The sequence below is a fragment of the Hypanus sabinus genome, unplaced genomic scaffold, assembly GCF_030144855.1.
Source record: "Hypanus sabinus isolate sHypSab1 unplaced genomic scaffold, sHypSab1.hap1 scaffold_244, whole genome shotgun sequence".
Taxonomy (NCBI): Eukaryota; Metazoa; Chordata; class Chondrichthyes; order Myliobatiformes; family Dasyatidae; genus Hypanus; species Hypanus sabinus.
This window is the reverse complement of record NW_026780560.1, coordinates 374,776-401,211: the sequence shown is the minus strand read 5'-3', so window position 1 is coordinate 401,211 and position 26,436 is coordinate 374,776. Positions and strand designations below refer to the sequence as shown.

Below are 26,436 nucleotides of genomic sequence, written 5' to 3'. Positions count from 1 at the left end.
TGGATAACAGGGCGGGAATCTCACAGCTCCAGCGAGGCAGGAGCTTGATCACAAGCCCCCAGTTCTGTGCATGTGTTTTGTGGGTGAGAGGGGGCTTTGTGTCTCATCTCCGTGTCTCTGTGTGACACTGTTTATACCTGTGTGTGTGTATGTGTGTCTCTGTGCATGTGTTTGTGTGTGCCTGTCTGACTGTGTGTCTCTGTATATATATATGTGTGTGTGTGTGTGTAGTGGGAGTGATAACGATCCACTGCAAATTATCCCCGGTGGTGAAGGGGTGTGATTGAATCCACAGGATGGAAACAGGAAATTGGGGAGAGCAGGGAAAATCAGTTGGTGGGGAGGGGGGGGATTCACCAGGAGCTGGTATGACCTCAAAGGGCTGTACAGCCTCCCTCTGCATAATAAGGCATTAACAGCTGTGGGGTGGGGCATGCTGTCGGGGGGGGGGGGATAAGATAATCCTGGGGAATTTGCCCGAGGGCTTGCTTTCTCTCTCTTTCTCCCACCCTCTCTCTCTCTCTTTCTCCTTTTCTCTCTCAATATGTATCTCTCTCACTCTGTATCTCTCGCCCCTTTTCCCTGCGTCCTCACTCTCTCCCTCCCTGCACCTCTCGCTCTTACCTCCCTTCCCTTCCCTCTCTCCCTACTCCTTTCCCTCCCCCACTCTATCTGTCTCTCCTTCCTTCCCTCAACCTACCTACCGCTTTACCTCCCTCCTTGAATCCTTCTCTCTCCCTCATCTATCTCTCTCTCTAACTATCTATCAATCAATCAATCAATCAGTCTATCTGTCAGTCTATCTATCAATCTATTTCAATCTATCTTACTACCCATCTATCAACGTCTCTATCTCTCTCTCTATTTATCTATCTATCTGTCTGTCTGTCTGTCTGTCTGCCAATCTATCTATCTATCCCTCTATATGTCTGTTGGTCTCTGTCTGTCTATATCTACCCCTCTGTCTGTATGCCAATCTGACTGTCTATCTATCTATCTATCTATCTGTCTGTCTGATTATCTATCTATCTAATCACCCCATCCCTCCCTGCCCAGCCACTAATAGGGCGGCTGCCCCTTTAAATCCCATCCCCCGGCCCCAGGGGAGGCGGGCCCCTCCTCACGTCCTCGCCATCGATTGGCCGAACCGGCCGCCGCTCAGCGGCGGGGGTCGACCGCCGGCATTGTGACGTCATTTTGCCGCACAGCTCTGCTCGTTTGCATGTTTAAAGGGGCCGGCGGCGCGCTGCAACGGCGGGGAAGAGGGAAGGCGGCCGAATCACGGAGACCTGAGCCCGGGACACCGGCTGCTTCTGCAGAGGAGATAAGATAACGCGTAAAGCGCCCCACAGGGGTAAATGCAACCGGGCAGAGGGCGCAGTCTCAGCCGGCAGTGACAGAAACGAGATTTAATCTGCATTGAGGAGAGAAAAATAACCCCAGCAAGAAGATGAGGTTGCACATCTGGGCAGCGGTCGCCTGCTCGCTGGTGGCGGCGGCCGTCTGCACCAAAGGTGGGTCCGAGCAGGCCAGGCCGACCAGGGGAAGACGCAGGGAGATGGGGGGGGGGGGGCACCGTTTCTGGGCAAGTGGTAGCGGCGGCGGGGGGCTGCTAGGCCAGGCTGCAGGAGGAGGGGGGACGCGGGGCTCCGCAGATGCTGGAGGCAGGGAGGCAGCGTGGGAGAGGATGGTTTCTCCAGATGACGGGGAGGGATAAGGGCTCTCCAGATGTGGAGAGAGGGGTAGATGTCTCTGCAGATGTGGGAGGGAGGGGCGGACAAATCTCCAGATGTAGGAGGGAGAGAGGGATGGATGATCTCTGGATGTGGGAGGTAGGAGGTTCTTCCAGATGTGGAGAGAGGGAAGGTCCATACAGAACTGGGAGGGAGGGGTTATCCACCCAGCCAGATGTGGGATGGAGGCCACTCTAGACGAGGGAGGGGAGTTCCATCAGTTGTGGGGTGATGGGCAGTCCCCAGATGTGGGGGAAGATATGAGGGAGAGGGGGGCGGTCCATCCAGATTTGAAGAGGTGGGATGGAGGTCTCTCCAGATGTGCGAGAGGGAGGTATGATGCTGGTTTCTCCAGATGTGGGGGAGAGGGATGGCCTCTCCAGATGCAGCAGAAAGGCTATGTTCCATTCAGTCTGGGAAAGGGAGATTGCTCCAGATGTGGGAGGGAGGGTGAGAGGTCTTTCCAGATGTGGGAGGTGTGGTTCATCTGGAAAGAGGGATGGAGGGGTGGTCCTCCCAGATGTGGGAGGGAGGGATAGATATCTCTCCAGATGTGGGAGGTAAAGGCAGGTCTCTGCAAGTATGGCAGAGAGAAGGATGGGGGTATATCTGGGTGTCTGTGAGAGAGATGGTGTGGGGGTCTGCCCTGTCTGTGGGAGAGGGAGGCGTGCTTCAGTAATATATCTCCTCCTGCCCTGGTTCCTCCCTCCCTCACCCTCTCCTCCTCTCCCTCACTACCCCTCATGCTCACTTGCTCTCTACCCCTTTGCTCTACCTCCCCTTCCCTATCCTCTCCACTTCTTTCCTCCCTGTCCCCTCACCCTCCCACTCCCTTCCTGTCTCCCCTTTCTTTCCTTCTCCTTCTCACTCTCTCCCCTCTCCCTCATTCCTCTCCCCACTCTCCAACTCCCACACTCCATTCTCTGTCTCCTTTCTCTTCCCTTCCCCACCCCCTTCTTCCCTCTTCCTCATCCCCTCCCTCTTCTCCATTCCCTACCCTCTTTCCTTCCCCATCCCTCCCCTTCCCTTCCCCATTCCCCCTCTCTTTGCTTCCCCATCTCCTCCCTCTTTCCCTGTGCTGTCCCTCTTCCCTTCCCCATCCTTCCCTCATTCCCTCTTGCTCACTCTGTCCACCCCCTCCCTCCACTCTGCTTCCCTCTCTCCATTCTCCTTTCTCCCTCCTTCCTTCTTTACCCATTCCCTCTCCACCCTCCCTCCCCACTTCCTCCTTCCCTCTTCTCCCTCCCCCTTTTGCCCCCATACCCCTGCCCGTGCACCCCCAGCCAATAAGCACAAGCCATGGATCGAGGCCGAGTACCAGGGGATCGTTATGGAGAATGACAAGACAGTTCTTCTCAACCCCCCGCTCTTCGCTATCGACAAGGATGCCCCTCTCCGCTACGCAGGTGAGTGGGTGGTCCCGATGGAGGGGAGGAATTCACTCCAATGGCACGCTGACACTGGTGGGGGTTAGGTCACCCTGGGTCCTACTTTGGGGGGGGGGTGGTGGTAAGGTGTGGTTTGTGAGGGTCAACAATTGGCGACTGGAGTGGATCCACAAGAAAATGGACTGGATCGGTGAGAATTCGGACCGGCCGGATCAGGAAGAAACTGAACAGACTGAGAGAGAACTGGACCAACACAGTGAAAAACACGAGACAATCTGCAGACGCTGGAAATCCAAAGCAACACACTCAAAATGCTGGAGGAACTTAGCAGGTCAGGCAGCATCTGTGGAAAAGAGTGAACAGTCCGACATAGAAATAGGAGCAGGAGAAGACTCACAGACACGAGACAATCTGCAGATGCTGGAAATCCAAAGCAACACACACAAAATGCTGGAGGAACTCAGCAGGTCAGGCAGCATCTGTGGAAAAGAGTGAACAGTTAATGGTTCAGAACAAGAGCCTTCAACAGGACTCTGGTTTAGGCCCGAAACGTTCACTGCCCCCACTTCCCAGATGCTGCCTGGCCTGCTGAGTTCCTCCAGCAATTTGTTTGTGCAGGGCAGTGAGAAGCAGGGGCGGCTCAGACAGAAGCCGGGCAGGATCACAGTTGCTCTGGACCAGAATGGGGTGATACCAGACCACACCACAGTGATAACAGACTGGAATATGGACGCTGCACAGTATAATTAATACAATGGGCTGGGTCATGGGGCAAACAAATCTGATTATGCAGATACCAGACTGGACCATGGGGCAAACAGATCTGATTATACAGATACCGGACTGGACCATGGGGCAAACAGATCTGATTATACAGATACCGGACTGGACCATGGGGCAAACAGATCTGATTATACAGATAACGGACTGGACCATGGGGCAATCAGATCTGATTATACAGATACCGGACTGGACCCTGGGGCAATCAGATCTGATTATACAGATACCGGACTGGACCATGGGGCAATCAGATCTGATTATACAGATACCGGACTGGACCCTGGGGCAATCAGATCTGATTATACAGATACTGGACTGGACCATGGGGCAAACAGATCTGATTTACAGATACCGGACTGGACCCTGGGGCAATCAGATCTGATTATACATGGGGCAAACAGATCTGATTATACAGATACCGGACCGGACCATGGGGCAATCAGATCTGATTATACAGATACCGGACTGGACCCTGGGGCACTCAGATCATATTATACAGATGCCGGACTGGACCATGGGGCAAACAGATCTGATTATACAGATACCGGACTGGACCATGGGGCAAACAGATCTGATTATACAGATACTGGACTGGACCGTGGGGCAATCAGATCTGATTATACAGATACCAGACTGGACCATGGGGCAAACAGATCTGATTATACAGATACCGGACTGGACCATGGGGCAAACAGATCTGATTATACAGATACCGGACTGGACCATGGGGCAAACAGATCAGATTATACAGATACCGGACTGGACCATGGGGCAAACAGATCTGATTATACAGATACCGGACTGGACCATGGGGCAAACAGATCTGATTATACAGATACCGGACTGGACCATGGGGCAAACAGATCTGATTATACAGATACCGGACTGGACCGTGGGGCAAACAGATCTGATTATACAGATACCGGACTGGACCGTGGGGCAAACAGATCTGATTATACAGATACCGGACTGGACCGTGGGGCAAACAGATCTGTTAATACAGATACCGGACTGCACCGTGGGGCAAACAGATCTGATTATACAGATACCGGACTGGACCGTGGGGCAAACAGATCTGATTATACAGATACCGGACTGGAAAATGGGGCAAACAGATCTGATTACACAGATACCGGACTGGACCGTGGGGCAAACAGATCTGATTATACAGATACCGGACTGGCCCATGGGGCAGCAGATCTGATTATACAGATACCGGACTGGACCCTTGGGCAAACCGATCTGATTATACAGAGACCGGACTGGACCCTGGGGCAAACAGATCTGATTATACAGATACCGGACTGGACCAAGGGGCAATCAGATCTGATTATACAGATACCGGACTGGACCATGGGGCAATCAGATCTGATTATACAGATACCGGACTGGACCATGGGGCAAACAGATCTGATTATACAGATACCAGACTGGACCATGGGGCAAACAGATCTGATTATACAGATACCGGACTGGACTATAGGGCAAACAGATCTGATTATACAGATACCGGACTGGACCGTGGGGCAAACAGATCTGATTATACAGATACCGGACTGGACCCTGGGGCAAACAGATCTGATTATACAGATACCGGACCGGACCATGGGGCAATCAGATCTGATTATACAGATACTGGACTGGACCAAGGGGCAAACAGATCTGATTATACAGATACCGGACTGGACCCTGGGGCACTCAGATCATATTATACAGATACCGGACTGGACCATGGGGCAGTCAAATCTGATTATACAGATACCGGACTGGACCCTGGGGCAAACAGATCTGATTATACAGATACCGGACTGGACCATGGGGCAAACAGATCTGATTATACAGATACCGGACAGGAAAATGGGGCAAACAGATCTGATTTTACAGATTCTGGACTGGACCGTGGGGCAATCAGATCTGATTATACAGATACCGGACTGGACCATGGGGCAAACAGATCTGATTTTACAGATACCGGACTGGACCGTGGGGCAATCAGATCTGATTATACAGATACCGGACTGGACCATGGGGCAAACAGATCTGATTATACAGATACCGGACTGGACCATGGGGCAAACAGATCTGATTATACAGATACCTGACTGGACCGTGGGGCAAACAGATCTGATTATACAGATACCGGACTGGACCATTGGGCAAACAGGTCTGATTATACAGATACCGGACTGGACCGTGGGGCAAACAGATCTGTTAATACAGATACCGGACTGCACCGTGGGGCAAACAGATCTGATTATACAGATACCGGACTGGACCGTGGGGCAAACAGATCTGTTAATACAGATACCGGACTGCACCGTGGGGCAAACAGATCTGATTATACAGATACCGGACTGGACCATGGGGCAAACAGATCTGATTATACAGATACCGGACAGGAAAATGGGGCAAACAGATCTGATTACACAGATACCGGACTGGACCCTGGGGCAATCAGATCTGATTAAACATGGGGCAAACAGATCTGATTATACAGATACTGGACTGGACCATGGGGCAAACAGATCTGATTATACAGATACCGGACTGGACCCTGGGGCAATCAGATCTGATTAAACATGGGGCAAACAGATCTGATTATACAGATACCGGACTGGACCATGGGGCAAACAGATCTTATTATACAGATACCGGACTGGACCATGGGGCAAACAGATCTGATTATACAGATACCGGACTGGACCGTGGGGCAAACAGATCTGATTATACAGATACCGGACTGGACCGTGGGGCAAACAGATCTGTTAATACAGATACCGGACTGCACCGTGGGGCAATCAGATCTGATTATTCAGATACCGGACTGGACCATGGGGCAAACAGATCTGATTTTACAGATACCGGACTGGACCGTGGGGCAATCAGATCTGATTATACAGATACCAGACTGGACCATGGGGCAAACAGATCTGATTATACAGATACCGGACTGGACCATGGGGCAAACAGATCTGATTATACAGATACCGGACTGGACCGTGGGGCAAACAGATCTGATTATACAGATACCGGACTGGACCGTGGGGCAAACAGATCTGTTAATACAGATACCGGACTGCACCGTGGGGCAAACAGATCTGATTATACAGATACAGGACTGGACCATGGGGCAAACAGATCTGATTATACAGATACCGGACAGGAAAATGGGGCAAACAGATCTGATTACACAGATACCGGACTGGACCGTGGGGCAAACAGATCTGATTATACAGATACCGGACTGGCCCATGGGGCAGCAGATCTGATTATACAGATACCGGACTGGACCCTTGGGCAAACCGATCTGATTATACAGAGACCGGACTGGACCCTGGGGCAATCAGATCTGATTATACAGATACCGGACTGGACCCTTGGGCAAACCGATCTGATTATACAGAGACCGGACTGGACCCTGGGGCAATCAGATCTGATTTTACAGATACCGGACTGGACCATGGGGCAATCAGATCTGATTATACAGATACCGGACTGGACCATGGGGCAAACAGATCTGATTATACAGATACCAGACTGGACCATGGGGCAAACAGATCTGATTATACAGATACCGGACTGGACTATAGGGCAAACAGATCTGATTATACAGATACCGGACTGGACCGTGGGGCAAACAGATCTGATTATACAGATACCGGACTGGACCATGGGGCAATCAGATCTGATTATACAGATACCGGACTGGACCATGGGGCAAACAGATCTGATTATACAGATACCGGACTGGACCCTGGGGCAATCAGATCTGATTAAACATGGGGCAAACAGATCTGATTATACAGATACCGGACCGGACCATGGGGCAATCAGATCTGATTATACAGATACCGGACAGGAAAATGGGGCAAACAGATCTGATTACACAGATACCGGACTGGACCCTGGGGCAATCAGATCTGATTAAACATGGGGCAAACAGATCTGATTATACAGATACTGGACTGGACCATGGGGCAAACAGATCTGATTATACAGATACCGGACTGGACCCTGGGGCAATCAGATCTGATTAAACATGGGGCAAACAGATCTGATTATACAGATACCGAACTGGACCATGGGGCAAACAGATCTGATTATACAGATACCGGACTGGACCATGGGGCAAACAGATCTGATTATACAGATACCGGACTGGACCATGGGGCAAACAGATCTGATTATACAGATACCGGACTGGACCATGGGGCAAACAGTTCTGATTATACAGATACCGGACTGGACCATGGGGTGAATAGATCTGATTATACAGATACCAGACTGGACCATGGGGCGAATAGATCTGATTATACAGATACCGGACTGGACCATGGGGCAAATAGATCTGATTATACAGATACCGGACTGGACCATGGGGCAAACAGATCTGATTATACAGATACCGGACTGGACCATGGGGCAAACAGATCTGATTATACAGATACCGGACTGGACCATGGGGCAAACAGATCTGATTATACAGATACTGGACTGGACCATGGGGCAAACAGATCTGATTATACAGATACCGGACTGGACCGTGGGGCAATCAGATCTGATTATACAGATACCGGACTGGACCGTGGGGCAATCAGATCTGATTATACAGATACCGGACTGGACCATGGGGCAAATAGATCTGATTATACAGATACCGGACTGGACCATGGGGCAAACAGATCTGATTATACAGATACCGGATTGGACCCTGGGTCAAACAGATCTGATTATACAGATACCGGACTGGACCATGGGGCAAACAGATCTGATTATACAGATAACTGACTGGACCATGGGGCAAACAGATCTGATTATACAGATACCGGACTGGACCGTGGGGCAATCAGATCTGATTATACAGATACCGGACTTGACCATGGGGCAAACAGATCTGATTATACAGATAACGGACTGGACCCTGGGGCAAACAGATCTTATTATACAGATACTGGACTGGACCCTGGGGCAAACAGATCTGATTATACAAATACCGGACTGGACCGTGGGGCAAACAGATCTTATTATACAGATACCGGACTGGACCATGGGGCAAACAGATCTGATTATACAGATGCTGGACTGGACCCTGGGGCAAACAGATCTTATTATACTGATACCGAACTGGACCGTGGGGCAAACAGATCTGATTATACAGATACTGGAGTGGACCCTGGGGCAAACAGATCTGATTATACAGATACCGGACTGGACCGTGGGGCAAACAGATCTGATTATACAGATACCGGACTGGACCATGGGGCAAACAGATCTGATTATACAGATACCGGACTGGACCATGGGGCAAACAGATCTTATTATACAGATACCGGACTGGACCATGGGGCAATCAGATCTGATTATACAGATACCGGACTGGACCATGGGGCAATCAGATCTGATTATACAGATACCGGACTGGACCGTGGGGCAATCCGATCTGATTATACAGATACCGGACTGGACCCTGGGGCAAACAGATCTTATTATACAGATACCGGACTGGACCATGGGGCAAACAGATCTGATTATACAGATACCGGACTGGACCATGGGGCAAACAGATCTGATTATACAGATGCTGGACTGGACCCTGGGGCAAACAGATCTTATTATACTGACACCTAACTGGACCGTGGGGCAAACAGATCTGATTATACAGATACTGGAGTGGACCCTGGGGCAAACAGATCTGATTATACAGATACTGGACTGGACCGTGGGGCAAACAGATCTGATTATACAGATACCGGACTGGACCGTGGGGCAACCAGATCTGATTATACAGATACCGGACTGGACCATGGGGCAAACAGATCTGATTTTACAGATACCGGACTGGACCGTGGGGCAATCAGATCTGATTATACAGATACCGGACTGGACCATGGGGCAAACAGATCTGATTATACAGATACCGGACTGGACCATGGGGCAAACAGATCTGATTATACAGAGACCGGACTGGACCCTGGGGCAATCAGATCTGATTATACAGATACCGGACTGGACCCTTGGGCAAACCGATCTGATTATACAGAGACCGGACTGGACCCTGGGGCAATCAGATCTGATTTTACAGATACCGGACTGGACCATGGGGCAATCAGATCTGATTATACAGATACCGGACTGGACCATGGGGCAAACAGATCTGATTATACAGATACCAGACTGGACCGTGGGGCAAACAGATCTGATTATACAGATACCGGACTGGACCATGGGGCAATCAGATCTGATTATACAGATACCGGACTGGACCATGGGGCAAACAGATCTGATTATACAGATACCGGACTGGACCCTGGGGCAATCAGATCTGATTAAACATGGGGCAAACAGATCTGATTATACAGATACCGGACCGGACCATGGGGCAATCAGATCTGATTATACAGATACCGGACAGGAAAATGGGGCAAACAGATCTGATTACACAGATACCGGACTGGACCCTGGGGCAATCAGATCTGATTAAACATGGGGCAAACAGATCTGATTATACAGATACTGGACTGGACCATGGGGCAAACAGATCTGATTATACAGATACCGGACTGGACCCTGGGGCAATCAGATCTGATTAAACATGGGGCAAACAGATCTGATTATACAGATACCGAACTGGACCATGGGGCAAACAGATCTGATTATACAGATACCGGACTGGACCATGGGGCAAACAGATCTGATTATACAGATACCGGACTGGACCATGGGGCAAACAGATCTGATTATACAGATACCGGACTGGACCATGGGGCAAACAGTTCTGATTATACAGATACCGGACTGGACCATGGGGTGAACAGATCTGATTATACAGATACCGGACTGGACCGTGGGGCAACCAGATCTGATTATACAGATACCGGACTGGACCATGGGGCAAACAGATCTGATTTTACAGATACCGGACTGGACCGTGGGGCAATCAGATCTGATTATACAGATACCGGACTGGACCATGGGGCAAACAGATCTGATTATACAGATACCGGACTGGACCATGGGGCAAACAGATCTGATTATACAGATACCGGACTGGACCATGGGGCAAACAGATCTGATTTTACAGATACCGGACTGGACCGTGGGGCAATCAGATCTGATTATACAGATACCGGACTGGACCATGGGGCAAACAGTTCTGATTATACAGATACTGGACTTGACCATGGGGCAAACAGATCTGATTATACAGATACCGGACTGGACCGTGGGGAAATCAGATGTATCTTGGGTACAGTGGACTGTAACATGAGGATACCAAATGGAGGTATTGAACTGTCTCATGGAGATGCCAGACTGGATTATGGACAAACTGGACTGGATTATGGAGATGGAGGACCAGATTGTGGAGATACCGGACTGATAGACACAGGACAATCTGCAGATGCTGGAAATCCAAAGCAACACACACAAAATGCTGGAGGAACTCAGCAGGTTAGTCAGCATCTGTGCAAAAGAGTAAACAGTCGACATTTCAGGCTGAGACCCTTCATCAGGACAGAAGAGAAAGAAGAGAAGTCCGATTAAGAAGGTGGGGGAGTTGAGGAGGAAGTACAAGGTGGTGGGTGATAGGTGAAACAGGGAGAGGGGGAGGAGGTGAAGTAAAGAACGGGGAAGTTTGATGGAAGAGATAAAGGGCTGGAGAAGGGGGATCTGATCGAGGGCAGAAAACCATGGGAGAAAGGGAAGGGTAGAAGCACCTGAGGCAGGTGATGGGCAGACAAGCAGATGAGGTGAAAGAGGGAATGGTGAAGTGGGTGGGGGCAATTACCAGAAGCTTGGGAAATCGATGTTCATGCCAACTGGTTGGATGCTCCCAGACAGATGTTGCTCCTCCAACCTGAGTGTGGCCTCATTGTGACAGTAGAGGCCATGGACCGACGTGTCGGAATGGGAATGGGAAGCAGAATTGAAATGGGTGGCCACTGGGAAATCCTGCTTTTTCTGGCAGATGGATTGTAGGTGCTCGGTGAAGCGGTCCCCCAATTTTCATTGGGTCTCTCTGATATACAGGAGGCCACACCTGGAGCACCGGATACAGTAGATGCCCCAACAGACTCACAGGTGAAGTGTCAGCTCACCTGGAAGGACTGTTTGGGGCCCTGAATGGTGGTGAGGGAGGAGGTGTAGGGACAGTTGTGACTCCTGTTCCGCTTGCAAGAGTAAGTACCAGGAGGAGATCAGTGGGGAGGGACGAGTGGACAGGGAGTTGTGTTGGGAGCGATCCCTGTGGAAAGTGGGAGGAGTGCAGGGGAGGGAATGATTTGCTTGCTGGTGGGGTCACGTTGGTGCTGGCGGATGTTATGTAGAATTATGGGCTGTACGTGAAAGCAGGTGGGGTGGTAGGTGAGGAAAAGAACTCTATTCCTGGTGTGACGACGGGAGGATGGGGTGAGAGCAGATGTGTGTGAAATGGAAGAGATGTGGGTGAGGGCAGCGTTGATGGAGGAGGAAGGGAAACCCTTTTCTTTGACAAAGAGGAATGAAAAGCCTCATCCTGAGAGCTGGTGCGGCAGAGACGGAGGAACTGAGGGCAGGGGATGGCATTTCTGCAAGAGACAGGGTGGGAAGCTGTATAGTCAAGGGAGCTGTGAGATTCCGCGGGTTCGTAATAGACATTGGAGATAAAGACAGAGAAATCGAGAAAATCCACTCCTTGCCTTTTTTTACCCCCAGTCCTGCTGAAGTGTCTCGGCCCAAGAAGTCGACTGTGCTCTTTTCCACAGGTACTCCCTGGCCTGATGAGCTCCTCCAGCATTTTGTGCATGTTGTGGAGATATCAGAATGACCATGAAGATACAGGACTTGATCATGACAACACTGGACTGGATCAGCAACCCACCAGACTGAAACAGACACACCAGACTGGATCATGACAACACCCGGACTGGATCATGATGTGACTCGGATTGGACTGGTTCACACCTGGACTGGATTATGATGGGATATGGATTGGACTGGTACACACCCAGACTGGATTATGGAGTGATATGGATTGGACCGGTTCACACCCGGACTGGATTATGGTGTGATATGGATTGGCCTGTTCCACACCCAGACTGGATTATAATTGATTTGAATTTGACTGGTTCACACCCGGACTGGATTATGATGGGATATGGATTGGACTGGTACACACCTGGACTGGATTATGATGGGATATGGATTGGACTGGTACACACCTGGACTGGATTATAATGGGATATGTATTGGACTGGTTCACACCCGGACTGGATTATGATGGGATATGGATTGGCCTGGTAGACACACAGACTGGATTATAATGGGATATGTATTGGACCGGTTCACACACAGACTGGATTATAATGGGATATGTATTGGACTGGTTCACACCCGGACTGGATTATGATGGGATATGGATTGGCCTGGTAGACACACAGACTGGATTATAATGGGATATGTATTGGACCGGTTCACACCCAGACTGGATTATGATGGGATATGGATTGGACTGGTTCACACCCGGACTGGATTATGATGGGATATGTATTGGACTGGTACACACCTGGACTGGATTATGATGGGATATGGATTGGACTGGTACACACCTGGACTGGATTATGATGGGATATGGATTGGACTGGTACACACCTGGACTGGATTATGATGGGATATGGATTGGACTGGTACACACCTGGACTGGATTATGATGGGATATGGATTGGACTGGTACACACCTGGACTGGATTATGATGGGATATGGATTGGACTGGTACACACACAGACTGGATTATGATGGGATATGGATAGGACTGGTACACACCTGGACTGGATTATGATGGGATATGGATTGGAATGGTTCACACCCGGATTGGATTATGATGGGATATGGATTGGACTGGTTCACACCCGGACTGGATTATGATGGGATATGGATTGGACTGGTACACACCTGGACTGGATTATGATGGGATATGGATAGGACTGGTACACACCTGGACTGGATTATGATGGGATATGGATTGGACTGGTACACACACAGACTGGATTATGATGGGATATGGATAGGACTGGTACACACCTGGACTGGATTATGATGGGATATGGATTGGACTGGTACACACACAGACTGGATTATGATGGGATATGGATTGGACTGGTTCACACCCGGACTGGATTATGATGGGATATGGATAGGACTGGTACACACCTGGACTGGATTATGATTGGATATTGATAGGACTGGTACACACCTGGACTGGATTATGATGGGATATGGATTGGACTGGTACACACACAGACTGGATTATGATGGGATATGGATTGGACCGGTTCACACCCGGACTGGATTATGATGGGATATGTATTGGACTGGTACACACACAGACTGGATTATGATGGGATATGGATTGGACTGGTACACACACAGACTGGATTATGATGGGATATGGATTGGACTGGTTCACACCCGGACTGGATTATGATGGGATATGGATTGGCCTGGTAGACACACAGACTGGATTATAATGGGATATGGATTGGACTGGTACACACACAGACTGGATTATGATGGGATATGGATTGGACTGGTTCACACCCAGACTGGATTATGATGGGATATGGATTGGCCTGGTACACACACAGACTGGATTATGATGGGATATGGATTGGACTGGTACACACACAGACTGGATTATGATGGGATATGGATTGGACTGGTTCACACCCAGACTGGATTATGATGGGATATGTATTGGACTGGTACACACCTGGACTGGATTATGATGGGATATGGATTGGACTGGTACACACCTGGACTGGATTATGATGGGATATGGATTGGACTGGTTCACACCTGGACTGGATTATGATGGGATATGGATTGGACTGGTTCACACCCGGACTGGATTATGATGGGATATGGATTGGCCTGGTACACACACAGACTGGATTATGATGGGATATGGATTGGACTGGTTCACAACCAGACTGGATTATGATGGGATATGTATTGGACTGGTACACACCTGGACTGGATTATGATGGGATATGGATTGGACTGGTACACACCTGGACTGGATTATGATGGGATATGGATTGGACTGGTTCACACCTGGACTGGATTATGATGGGATATGGATTGGACTGGTACACACCCGGACTGGATTATGATGGGATATGTATTGGACTGGTACACACACAGACTGGATTATGATGGGATATGGATTGGACTGGTACACACACAGACTGGATTATGATGGGATATGGATTGGACTGGTACACACCTGGACTGGATTATGATGGGATATGGATTGGACTGGTACACACCTGGACTGGATTATGATGGGATATGGATTGGACTGGTACACACCTGGACTGGATTATGGAGTGATATGGATTGGCCTGTTCCACACTCAGACTGGATTATAATTGATTTGAATTTGACTGGTACACATCCAGACTGGATTATGATGTGATATGGATTGGACTGGTTCACACCCAGATTGGATTATGATGTGATATGGATTGAACTGGTTCACACCCGGACTGGATTACGATGGGATATGGATTGAACTGGTACACAACTGGGCTGAATTATGATGGGACAGATTGGACTGGTACACAACCGGACTGGATTATGATGTGATATTCATTGAACTGGTTCACACCCGGACTGGATTATGATGGGACAGATTGAACTGGTACACAACTGGACTGAATTATGATGGGACAGATTGGACTGGTATACAACCGGACTGGATTATGATGGGATGTGGATTGGACTGGTTCACACCCGGTCTGGATTATGATGGGATGTGGATTGGACTGGTTCACACCCGGACTGGATTATGATGGGATGTGGATTGGACTGGTTCATACCCTGAATGGATCATGATGTGATATGGATCTGACTGGTGCACACCCGGACTGGATTATGATGGGATATGGAATGGACTGGTGCACATCCGGACTGGATTATAATTGGACATGTATTGGACTGGTTCACACCCGGACTGGGTTATGATTGGACAAGGATTGGACTGGTTCACACCCGGACTGGATTATGATGTGATATGGAATGGACTGGTGCACACCCGGACTGGATTATAATTGGACATGTATTGGACTGGTTCACACCCGGAATGGATTATGATGTGATATGGATTGGACTGGTGCACACCCGTAACAGATTCAGGTCTGACGGATCAGGCTGATATCTACGGGGACTGTACTCTGGATTCTGAATGAGGTGCTCATGTTCCTCAGGCTCTGGCAACTAAAGCAGGACTGGATTTCAGTGGGAGCACCTTTGTTGTCCAGTGTCATCCACCTCCACCAGATCTGATGGAAAAGGTGGACGGGTTGGTTCGTAACTTTGCAGCTGACGCAGCGATCGATGGCGTTTTTGATAGTGGGGTATTGACTAGTTTGAGATATGGTCAGGAGTTTAATCCAGGCAAGAGTGAGTTGAGGCACTGTGGGAGGTAAAATGTAAAGGTATAAGAGCCAGTTAACCACAGGACCCTCCACAGCAGTGACGTACTGTGGGATCCTGGGGTGCACAGGTGGATAGAGTGGCGAAGGAGTGAAATGATACGGCCTGGCCTGCTGAGTTCCTCCAGCATGTTGTGCATGTTGCATGTGGTACAGTTGCCTTTACGAGTCAGGTGAACTGAGTTCTAGTGTGGAAACACTGCGTTGCAACTCTGTACGACTCTGGTTAGGCTGTGTCTGGAGTACTGCGTACAGTCGTTGTTGTGCCACTAAGTTCAAGATTGAAGATTAATTATTGTCCTTTCCTGTGCATGAAATTCAAAGTAACAAGAACATGAAATAACAGGGTAACGAGTCTTTAAAGTGAGACCATCGGTTGTGGGAATCCCAGTAGAATGAGAGTCGCTGCCCCCTTTTGTTCCGGAGCCTGATGTTTGGGGGTTAGTAACTGTCCCTGACCCTGCTGGTGTGAGTCCTGAGGCTCCTGTACCTTCTTCCTGATGGCAGCAGTGAGAAAAGAGGGTGGCCTGGGTGGTGAGGATCTCTGATGCTTCCCTGCGACAACGTTTCCTGGAGATGGTTGGAAGGGTTTTACCCGTGATGTACGGGGCCCAATCCACTACCTTTTGTGGGATTTTCCACTCAGAGTCATTGGTGTTCCCGTACCAGGGTGTAACGCAGCCAGTCACCACACTTTCCACCGCACATCTGTAGAAGGTTGCCCAGGTTTTCAATGAGATCCCAAACCTCCACAGACTCCTAAGCAAGTAGAGGCACTGTCGTCCTTTCGTAAGCAATAATATTCAAATGATGGGTCCTCTGAGATAGTGACAGCCGGGAATTTAAAGTTACCGACCCTCTCCACCTCTGATGATTACTGGCTCATGGACTTCCCTCTGCTGAAGCCTACAGTCAGTTCCTTGCTCTTCTTACAAGTGTAAAGGAGGATGCAACAATTATTACAAATAAAAACCCTTAAAAGATAAAGAACAGCGTAATGATAATGATTTTAAAACACACAATAAACATAAATACTTTAAATAGCTTATTTACATTGGGGAATATTGGTAGCTGGGCCTGACCATTTGGAAGCTTGTTTGATTGCGGGGCTTGAGAAATGTCCCAAAACACTTATTTACAATCGACAGATTGTTTGTGTGTCCATGAGGTGTCACCAGGCTGGACATAGGGTGACTGAGGGGAACAATAAAGTAGTGGTGGTGTTGATCAGCCTTACCGCTCGGGAAAGGTAGTGTTTTTGGGTCTGGTGGGTCCTGGTGTGGATGCCACGTAGTTAGGAGTGGGACAAGCAGTCCGTGACCAGGGTGGGTGTGCTCGCGATGTTACCGGCCCTTTCCCGGCACCTTTCTCTATACACGTTTCTGCAATGTGCTGCAGATTTGTATGTTTCTGTATGTCATTGATGGAGAAGGGGGAATCTAATAGAGGGTAGAAGACCATGGGAGAAAGGGAAGGGGCAGGAGCCCCTGAGGCAGGTGATGGGCAGGTAAGGAGATGAGGTGAAAGAGGGAAAAGGGAATGAGGAATGGTGAGTGGGGTGGGGGCAATTACCAGAAGTTCAAGAAGTCGATGTTCATGCCATCTGCTTGGATGCTCCCAGACAGAATATAAAGTGTTGCTCCTCCATCCTGAGTGTGGCCTCATCGTGACAGTAGAGGAGGCCACGGACTGACATGTCGGAATGGGAACCAGAACTGAAATGGGTGGCCACTGGGAAATCCTGCTTTTTCTGGCAGATGGATTGTAGGTGCTCGGTGAAGCGGTCCCCCAATTTTCATTGGGTCTCTCTGATATACAGGAGGCCACACCAGGAGCACCGGATACAGTAGATGCCCCAACAGACTCACAGGTGAAGTGTCAGCTCACCTGGAAGGACTGTTTGGGGCCCTGAACGGTAGTGAGGGAGGAGGTGTAGGGGCAGCTGTGGCTCTTGTTCCGCTTGCAAAGGGCCTTCTTCAGTCAGGGAGTTTGGGACATTGTGATGTGCCTTTCGAGCTGACGGTGAGGCCACCCGGAGAGCAGTGTGTTCGGATTTACTGCCCTGTGATGGGAAAGATGTCATTAAGCTGGCAAGAGCACAGAAAACATTTATTTATTTCTACTTCGAGACACAGCACTGAACAGCCCCAACTGCACCAGCCAGCAACCCCGCTATTTAACCCTAGCCCAGTCACAGGACAGTTCTTAATCTTAATTCTGTTCTTATCTTGGTAATTAAGTTTTGGCGAACCTGCCTCTTTGGTGTGCGGGGGGAAACCCACCTGGTCAAGGGGAGACAACGGACAAAGGGTGACAGAGGGTGCTGGAATTGAACTCTCAGCTCCGGCCTGACTACAGCTGACTGGACTGTTGGCCGGGTTGCCTGTAGGGTAGGACAGCGGAAGACTTTAAGCCCTGGTGGCGTCGGAGACCGAGGTATGACCTTATCCTCGAGGGACATCGGTAGGCTGAGTGCACTTGGTCTGTTTCCCAGGGCCGGGGAATCGAGAGGGCACAGGCTTGAGGTGAGAGGAGAGGCATTTAATGAGAATATTTATTTCTCGTTTCGCACATAGACTGACCTGACAGAGGGATCAGTTGTGGCGGGTACATTAACAGCATTTGAATGATACTCAGGCAGGTACGTGAATGGGAAAGGCTTAGGGAGATACAGGCCAAATGGGAGCGGACATGACTAGCTGGGATGGTACATAGCAGCAGTTAATGTGAATTTTGACATGACAGAAGGGATCAGTGAACTGAGGCGTTTAATTGCTACTTTAATTAGGTCAGCGGAAATGTTTAACCCAGTTGGCCTTCATCGCGGGGGTTTGGGGGGGACTGAGTTCAAGAGCCGTGTGGTAACATTGCAGCTCTGTGAAACCTCCATCTCTGGCGGTCTGTAGCTTCCCCTCGATTTTCACGTCTTGTCAGTCCCTGCGGGGGTGGAGAATCAGGAATACCGTCTCGGTCTGTAGCTTCCCCTCGATTTTCACGTCTTGTTAGTCCCTGCGGGGGTGGAGAGTCAGGAATACCATCTCGGTCTTTAGCTTCCACTGGATTTTCACCTCTGTCAGTCCCCGTGGGGGTGGAGAGTCAGGAATACCGTCTCGGTCTGTAGCTTCCACTGGATTTTCACCTCTGTCAGTCCCCGTGGGGGTGGAGAGTCAGGAATACCGTCTCGGTCTGTAGCTTCCCCTCGGTTTTCACCTCTTGTCAGTCCCCGTGGGGGTGGAGAGTCAGGAATACCGTCTCGGTCTGTAGCTTCCCCTCGATTTTCACGTCTTGTCAGACCCTGCGGGGGTGGAGAGTCAGGAATACCGTCTCGGTCTGTAGCGTCCCCTCGGTTTTCACCTCTTGTCAGTCCCCGCGGGGGTGGAGAGTCAGGAATACCATCTCGGTCTGTAGCTTCCCCTCGGTTTTCACCTGTCAGTCCCCGCGGGGGTGGAGAGTCAGGAATACCGTCTCGGTCTGTAGCTTCCCCTCGATTTTCACGTCTTGTCAGTCCCTGCGGGGGAGGAGAGTCAGGAATACCGTCTCGGTCTGTAGCTTCCACTGGATTTTCACCTCTGTCAGTCCCCGTGGGGGTGGAGAGTCAGGAATACCGTCTCGGTCTGTAGCTTCCCCTCGGTTTTCACCTCTGTCAGTCCCCGCGGGGGTGGAGAGTCAGGAATACCGTCTCGGTCTGTAGCTTCCCCTCGGTTTTCACGTCTTGTCAGTCCCTGCGGGGGTGGAGAGTCAGGAATACCGTCTCGGTCTGTAGCGTCCCCTCGGTTTTCACCTCTTGTCAGTCCCCGCGGGGGTGGAGAGTCAGGAATACCATCTCGGTCTGTAGCTTCCCCTCGGTTTTCACCTGTCAGTCCCCGCGGGGGTGGAGAGTCAGGAATACCGTCTCGGTCTGTAGCTTCCCCTCGATTTTCACGTCTTGTCAGTCCCTGCGGGGGTGGAGAGTCAGGAATACCGTCTCGGTCTGTAGCTTCCACTGGATTTTCACCTCTGTCAGTCCCCGTGGGGGTGGAGAGTCAGGAATACCGTCTCGGTCTGTAGCTTCCCCTCGGTTTTCACCTCTTGTCAGTCCCCGTGGGGGTGGAGAGTCAGGAATAACGTCTCGGTCTGTAGCTTCCCCTCGATTTTCACGTCTTGTCAGTCACTGCGGGGGTGGAGAGTCAGGAATACCGTCTCGGTCTGTAGCGTCCCCTCGGTTTTCACCTCTTGTCAGTCCCCGCGGGGGTGGAGAGTCAGGAATACCATCTCGGTCTGTAGCTTCCCCTCGGTTTTCACCTGTCAGTCCCCGCGGGGGTGGAGAGTCAGGAATACCGTCTCGGTCTGTAGCTTCCACTGGATTTTCACCTGTCAGTACCCGCGGGGGTGGAGAGTCAGGAATACCGTCTCGGTCTGTAGCTTCCCCTCGGTTTTCACGTCTTGTCAGTCCCTGCGGGGGTGGAGAGTCAGGAATACAGTCTCGGTCTGTAGCGTCCCCTCGGTTTTCACCTCTTGTCAGTCCCCGCGGGGGTGGAGAGTCAGGAATACCATCTCGGTCTGTAGCTTCCCCTCGGTTTTCACCTGTCAGTCCCCGCGGGGGTGGAGAGTCAGGAATACCGTCTCGGTCTGTAGCTTCCCCTCGATTTTCACGTCTTGTCAGTCCCTGCGGGGGTGGAGAGTCAGGAATACCGTCTCGGTCTGTAGCTTCCACTGGATTTTCACCTCTGTCAGTCCCCGTGGGGGTGGAGAGTCAGGAATACCGTCTCGGTCTGTAGCTTCCCCTCGGTTTTCACCTCTTGTCAGTCCCCGTGGGGGTGGAGAGTCAGGAATACCGTCTCGGTCTGTAGCTTCCCCTCGATTTTCACGTCTTGTCAGTCCCTGCGGGGGTGGAGAGTCAGGAATACCGTCTCGGTCTGTAGCGTCCCCTCGGTTTTCACCTCTTGTCAGTCCCCGCGGGGGTGGAGAGTCAGGAATACCATCTCGGTCTGTAGCTTCCCCTCGGTTTTCACCTGTCAGTCCCCGCGGGGGTGGAGAGTCAGGAATACCGTCTCGGTCTGTAGCTTCCAGTGGATTTTCACCTGTCAGTACCCGCGGGGGTGGAGAGTCAGGAATACCGTCTCGGTCTGTAGCTTCCCCTCGGTTTTGACCTCTGTCAGTCCCCGCGGGGGTGGAGAGTCAGGAATACCGTCTCGGTCTGTAGCTTCCCCTCGGTTTTCACCTCTGTCAGTCCCCGCGGGAGTGGAGAGTCAGGAATACCGTCTCGGTCTGTAGCTTCCCCTCGGTTTTCACCTCTGTCAGTCCCCGCGGGGGTGGAGAGTCAGGAATACCGTCTCGGTCTGTAGCTTCCACTGGATTTTCACCTGTCAGTACCCGCGGGGTGGAGAGTCAGGAATACCGTCTCGGTCTGTAGCTTCCCCTCGGTTTTCACCACTGTCAGTCCCCGCGGGGGTGGAGAGTCAGGAATACCGTCTCGGTCTGTAGCTTCCCCTCGGTTTTCACCTCTGTCAGTCCCCGCGGGGGTGGAGAGTCAGGAATACCGTCTCGGTCTGTAGCTTCCCCTCGGTTTTCACCTGTCAGTCCCCGCGGGGGTGGAGAGTCAGGAATACCGTCTCGGTCTGTAGCTTCCCCTCGGTTTTCACCTCTGTCAGTCCCCGCGGGGGTGGAGAGTCAGGAATACCGTCTCGGTCTGTAGCTTCCCCTCGGTTTTCACCTCTGTCAATCCCCGCGGGGGTGGAGAGTCAGGAATACCGTCTCTGTCTGTAGCCTCCCCTCGGTTTTCACCTGTCAGTCCCCGCGGGGGTGGAGAGTCAGGAATACCGTCTCGGTCTGTAGCCTCCCCTCGGTTTTCACCTCTGTCAGTACCCGCGGGGGTGGAGAGTCAGGAATACCGTCTCGGTCTGTAGCCTCCCCTCGGTTTTCACCGCTGTCAGTCCCCGCGGGGGTGGAGAGTCAGGAATACCGTCTCGGTCTGTAGCTTCCCCTCGGTTTCCACCTCTGTCAGTCCCCGCGGGGGTGGAGAGTCAGGAATACCGTCTCGGTCTGTAGCTTCCCCTCGGTTTTCACCTGTCAGTCCCCGCGGGGGTGGAGAGTCAGGAATACCGTCTCGGTCTGTAGCCTCCCCTCGGTTTTCACCTCTGTCAGTCCCCGCGGGGGTGGAGAGTCAGGAATACCGTCTCGGTCTGTAGCCTCCCCTCGGTTTTCACCTGTCAGTCCCCGCGGGGGTGGAGAGTCAGGAATACCGTCTCGGTCTGTAGCTTCCACTTGATTTTCACCTCTGTCAGTCCCCGCGGGGGTGGAGAGTCAGGAATACCGTCTCGGTCTGTAGCCTCCCCTCGGTTTTCACCTCTGTCAGTCCCTGCGGGGGTGGAGAGTCAGGAATACCGTCTCGGTCTGTAGCCTCCCCTCGATTTTCACCTCTGTCAGTCCCCACGGGGGTGGAGAGTCAGGAATACCGTCTCGGACTGTAGCTTCCCCTTGATTTTCCCCTCTGTCAGTCCCCGCGGGGGTGGAGAGTCAGGAATACCGTCTCGGTCTGTAGCCTCCCCTCGGTTTTCACCTGTCAGTCCCCGCGGGGGTGGAGAGTCAGGAATACCGTCTCAGTCTGTAGCTTCCCCTCGGTTTTCACCTCTGTCAGTCCCCGCGGGGGTGGAGAGTCAGGAATACCGTCTCGGTCTGTAGCTTCCCCTCGATTTTCACGTCTTGTCAGTCCCTGCGGGGGTGGAGAGTCAGGAATACCGTCTCGGTCTGTAGCGTCCCCTCGGTTTTCACCTCTTGTCAGTCCCCGCGGGGGTGGAGAGTCAGGAATACCATCTCGGTCTGTAGCTTCCCCTCGGTTTTCACCTGTCAGTCCCCGCGGGGGTGGAGAGTCAGGAATACCGTCTCGGTCTGTAGCTTCCACTGGATTTTCAACTGTCAGTACCCGCGGGGGTGGAGAGTCAGGAATACCGTCTCGGTCTGTAGCTTCCCCTCGGTTTTGACCTCTGTCAGTCCCCGCGGGGGTGGAGAGTCAGGAATACCGTCTCGGTCTGTAGCTTCCCCTCGGTTTTCACCTCTGTCAGTCCCCGCGGGAGTGGAGAGTCAGGAATACCGTCTCGGTCTGTAGCTTCCCCTCGGTTTTCACCTCTGTCAGTCCCCGCGGGGGTGGAGAGTCAGGAATACCGTCTCGGTCTGTAGCTTCCACTGGATTTTCACCTGTCAGTACCCGCGGGGTGGAGAGTCAGGAATACCGTCTCGGTCTGTAGCTTCCCCTCGGTTTTCACCACTGTCAGTCCCCGCGGGGGTGGAGAGTCAGGAATACCGTCTCGGTCTGTAGCTTCCCCTCGGTTTTCACCTCTGTCAGTCCCCGCGGGGGTGGAGAGTCAGGAATACCGTCTCGGTCTGTAGCTTCCCCTCGGTTTTCACCTGTCAGTCCCCGCGGGGGTGGAGAGTCAGGAATACCGTCTCGGTCTGTAGCTTCCCCTCGGTTTTCACCTCTGTCAGTCCCCGCGGGGGTGGAGAGTCAGGAATACCGTCTCGGTCTGTAGCTTCCCCTCGGTTTTCACCTCTGTCAATCCCCGCGGGGGTGGAGAGTCAGGAATACCGTCTCTGTCTGTAGCCTCCCCTCGGTTTTCACCTGTCAGTCCCCGCGGGGGTGGAGAGTCAGGAATACCGTCTCGGTCTGTAGCCTCCCCTCGGTTTTCACCTCTGTCAGTACCCGCGGGGGTGGAGAGTCAGGAATACCGTCTCGGTCTGTAGCCTCCCCTCGGTTTTCACCGCTGTCAGTCCCCGCGGGGGTGGAGAGTCAGGAATACCGTCTCGGTCTGTAGCTTCCCCTCGGTTTCCACCTCTGTCAGTCCCCGCGGGGGTGGAGAGTCAGGAATACCGTCTCGGTCTGTAGCTTCCCCTCGGTTTTCACCTGTCAGTCCCCGCGGGAGTGGAGAGTCATGAATACCGTCTCGGTCTGTAGCCTCCCCTCGGTTTTCACCTCTGTCAGTCCCCGCGGGGGTGGAGAGTCAGGAATACCGTCTCGGTCTGTAGCCTCCCCTCGGTTTTCACCTGTCAGTCCCCGCGGGGGTGGAGAGTCAGGAATACCGTCTCGGTCTGTAGCTTCCACTTGATTTTCACCTCTGTCAGTCCCCGCGGGGGTGGAGAGTCAGGAATACCGTCTCGGTCTGTAGCCTCCCCTCGGTTTTCACCTCTGTCAGTCCCTGCGGGGGTGGAGAGACAGGAATACCGTCTCGGTCTGTAGCCTCCCCTCGGTTTTCACCTCTGTCAGTCCCTGCGGGGGTGGAGAGACAGGAATACCGTCTCGGTCTGTAGCCTCCCCTCGGTTTTCACCTCTGTCAGTCCCCGCGGGGCTGGAGAGTCAGGAATACCGTCTCGGTCTGTAGCTTCCCCTCGGTTTTCGCCTGTCAGTCCCCGCGGGGGTGGAGAGTCAGGAATACCGTCTCGGTCTGTAGCTTCCCCTCGGTTTTCACCTCTGTCAATCCCCGCGGGGGTGGAGAGTCAGGAATACCGTCTCGGTCTGTAGCTTCCCCTCGGTTTTCTCCTCTGGCAGTCCCCGCGGGGGTGGAGAGTCAGGAATACCGTCTCGGTCTGTAGCCTCCCCTCGATTTTCACCTCTGTCAGTCCCCGCGGGGGTGGAGAGTCAGGAATACCGTCTCGGACTGTAGCTTCCCCTTGATTTTCCCCTCTGTCAGTCCCCGCGGGGGTGGAGAGTCAGGAATACCGTCTCGGTCTGTAGCTTCCCCTCGGTTTTCACCTCTGTCAGTCCCCGCGGGGGTGGAGAGTCAGGAATACCGTCTCGGTCTGTAGCTTCCACTGGATTTTCACCTGTCAGTACCCGCGGGGTGGAGAGTCAGGAATACCGTCTCGGTCTGTAGCTTCCCCTCGGTTTTCACCACTGTCAGTCCCCGCGGGGGTGGAGAGTCAGGAATACCGTCTCGGTCTGTAGCTTCCCCTCGGTTTTCACCTCTGTCAGTCCCCGCGGGGGTGGAGAGTCAGGAATACCGTCTCGGTCTGTAGCTTCCCCTCGGTTTTCACCTGTCAGTCCCCGCGGGGGTGGAGAGTCAGGAATACCGTCTCGGTCTGTAGCTTCCCCTCGGTTTTCACCTCTGTCAGTCCCCGCGGGGGTGGAGAGTCAGGAATACCGTCTCGGTCTGTAGCTTCCCCTCGGTTTTCACCTCTGTCAATCCCCGCGGGGGTGGAGAGTCAGGAATACCGTCTCTGTCTGTAGCCTCCCCTCGGTTTTCACCTGTCAGTCCCCGCGGGGGTGGAGAGTCAGGAATACCGTCTCGGTCTGTAGCCTCCCCTCGGTTTTCACCTCTGTCAGTACCCGCGGGGGTGGAGAGTCAGGAATACCGTCTCGGTCTGTAGCCTCCCCTCGGTTTTCACCGCTGTCAGTCCCCGCGGGGGTGGAGAGTCAGGAATACCGTCTCGGTCTGTAGCTTCCCCTCGGTTTCCACCTCTGTCAGTCCCCGCGGGGGTGGAGAGTCAGGAATACCGTCTCGGTCTGTAGCTTCCCCTCGGTTTTCACCTGTCAGTCCCCGCGGGGGTGGAGAGTCAGGAATACCGTCTCGGTCTGTAGCCTCCCCTCGGTTTTCACCTCTGTCAGTCCCCGCGGGGGTGGAGAGTCAGGAATACCGTCTCGGTCTGTAGCCTCCCCTCGGTTTTCACCTGTCAGTCCCCGCGGGGGTGGAGAGTCAGGAATACCGTCTCGGTCTATAGCTTCCACTTGATTTTCACCTCTGTCAGACCCGCGGGGGTGGAGAGTCAGGAATACCGTCTCGGTCTGTAGCCTCCCCTCGGTTTTCTCCTCTGTCAGTCCCTGCGGGGGTGGAGAGACAGGAATACCGTCTCGGTCTGTAGCCTCCCCTCGGTTTTCACCTCTGTCAGTCCCCGCGGGGGTGGAGAGTCAGGAATACCGTCTCGGTCTGTAGCTTCCCCTCGATTTTCACGTCTTGTCAGTCCCTGCGGGGGTGGAGAGTCAGGAATACCGTCTCGGTCTGTAGCGTCCCCTCGGTTTTCACCTCTTGTCAGTCCCCGCGGGGGTGGAGAGTCAGGAATACCATCTCGGTCTGTAGCTTCCCCTCGGTTTTCACCTG

The 26,436-nt window shown here is 52.3% G+C and overlaps 1 protein-coding gene across 1 annotated transcript in view; it reads left to right on the top strand.

Annotated features, from left to right (window-relative positions):
- The first annotated feature begins 1,231 nt into the window (after nt 1-1,231).
- clstn3 (calsyntenin 3) overlaps nt 1,232-26,436 on the top strand; it is a 383,889-nt gene continuing 358,684 nt past the window's right edge. Inside the window, exons 1-2 of the mRNA XM_059960279.1 lie at nt 1,232-1,514; nt 3,017-3,139. Of these exons, the coding sequence (XP_059816262.1) occupies nt 1,451-1,514; nt 3,017-3,139 (187 nt within the window). The 5' untranslated portion in view covers nt 1,232-1,450. The remainder of the gene's footprint in view (nt 1,515-3,016; nt 3,140-26,436) is intronic.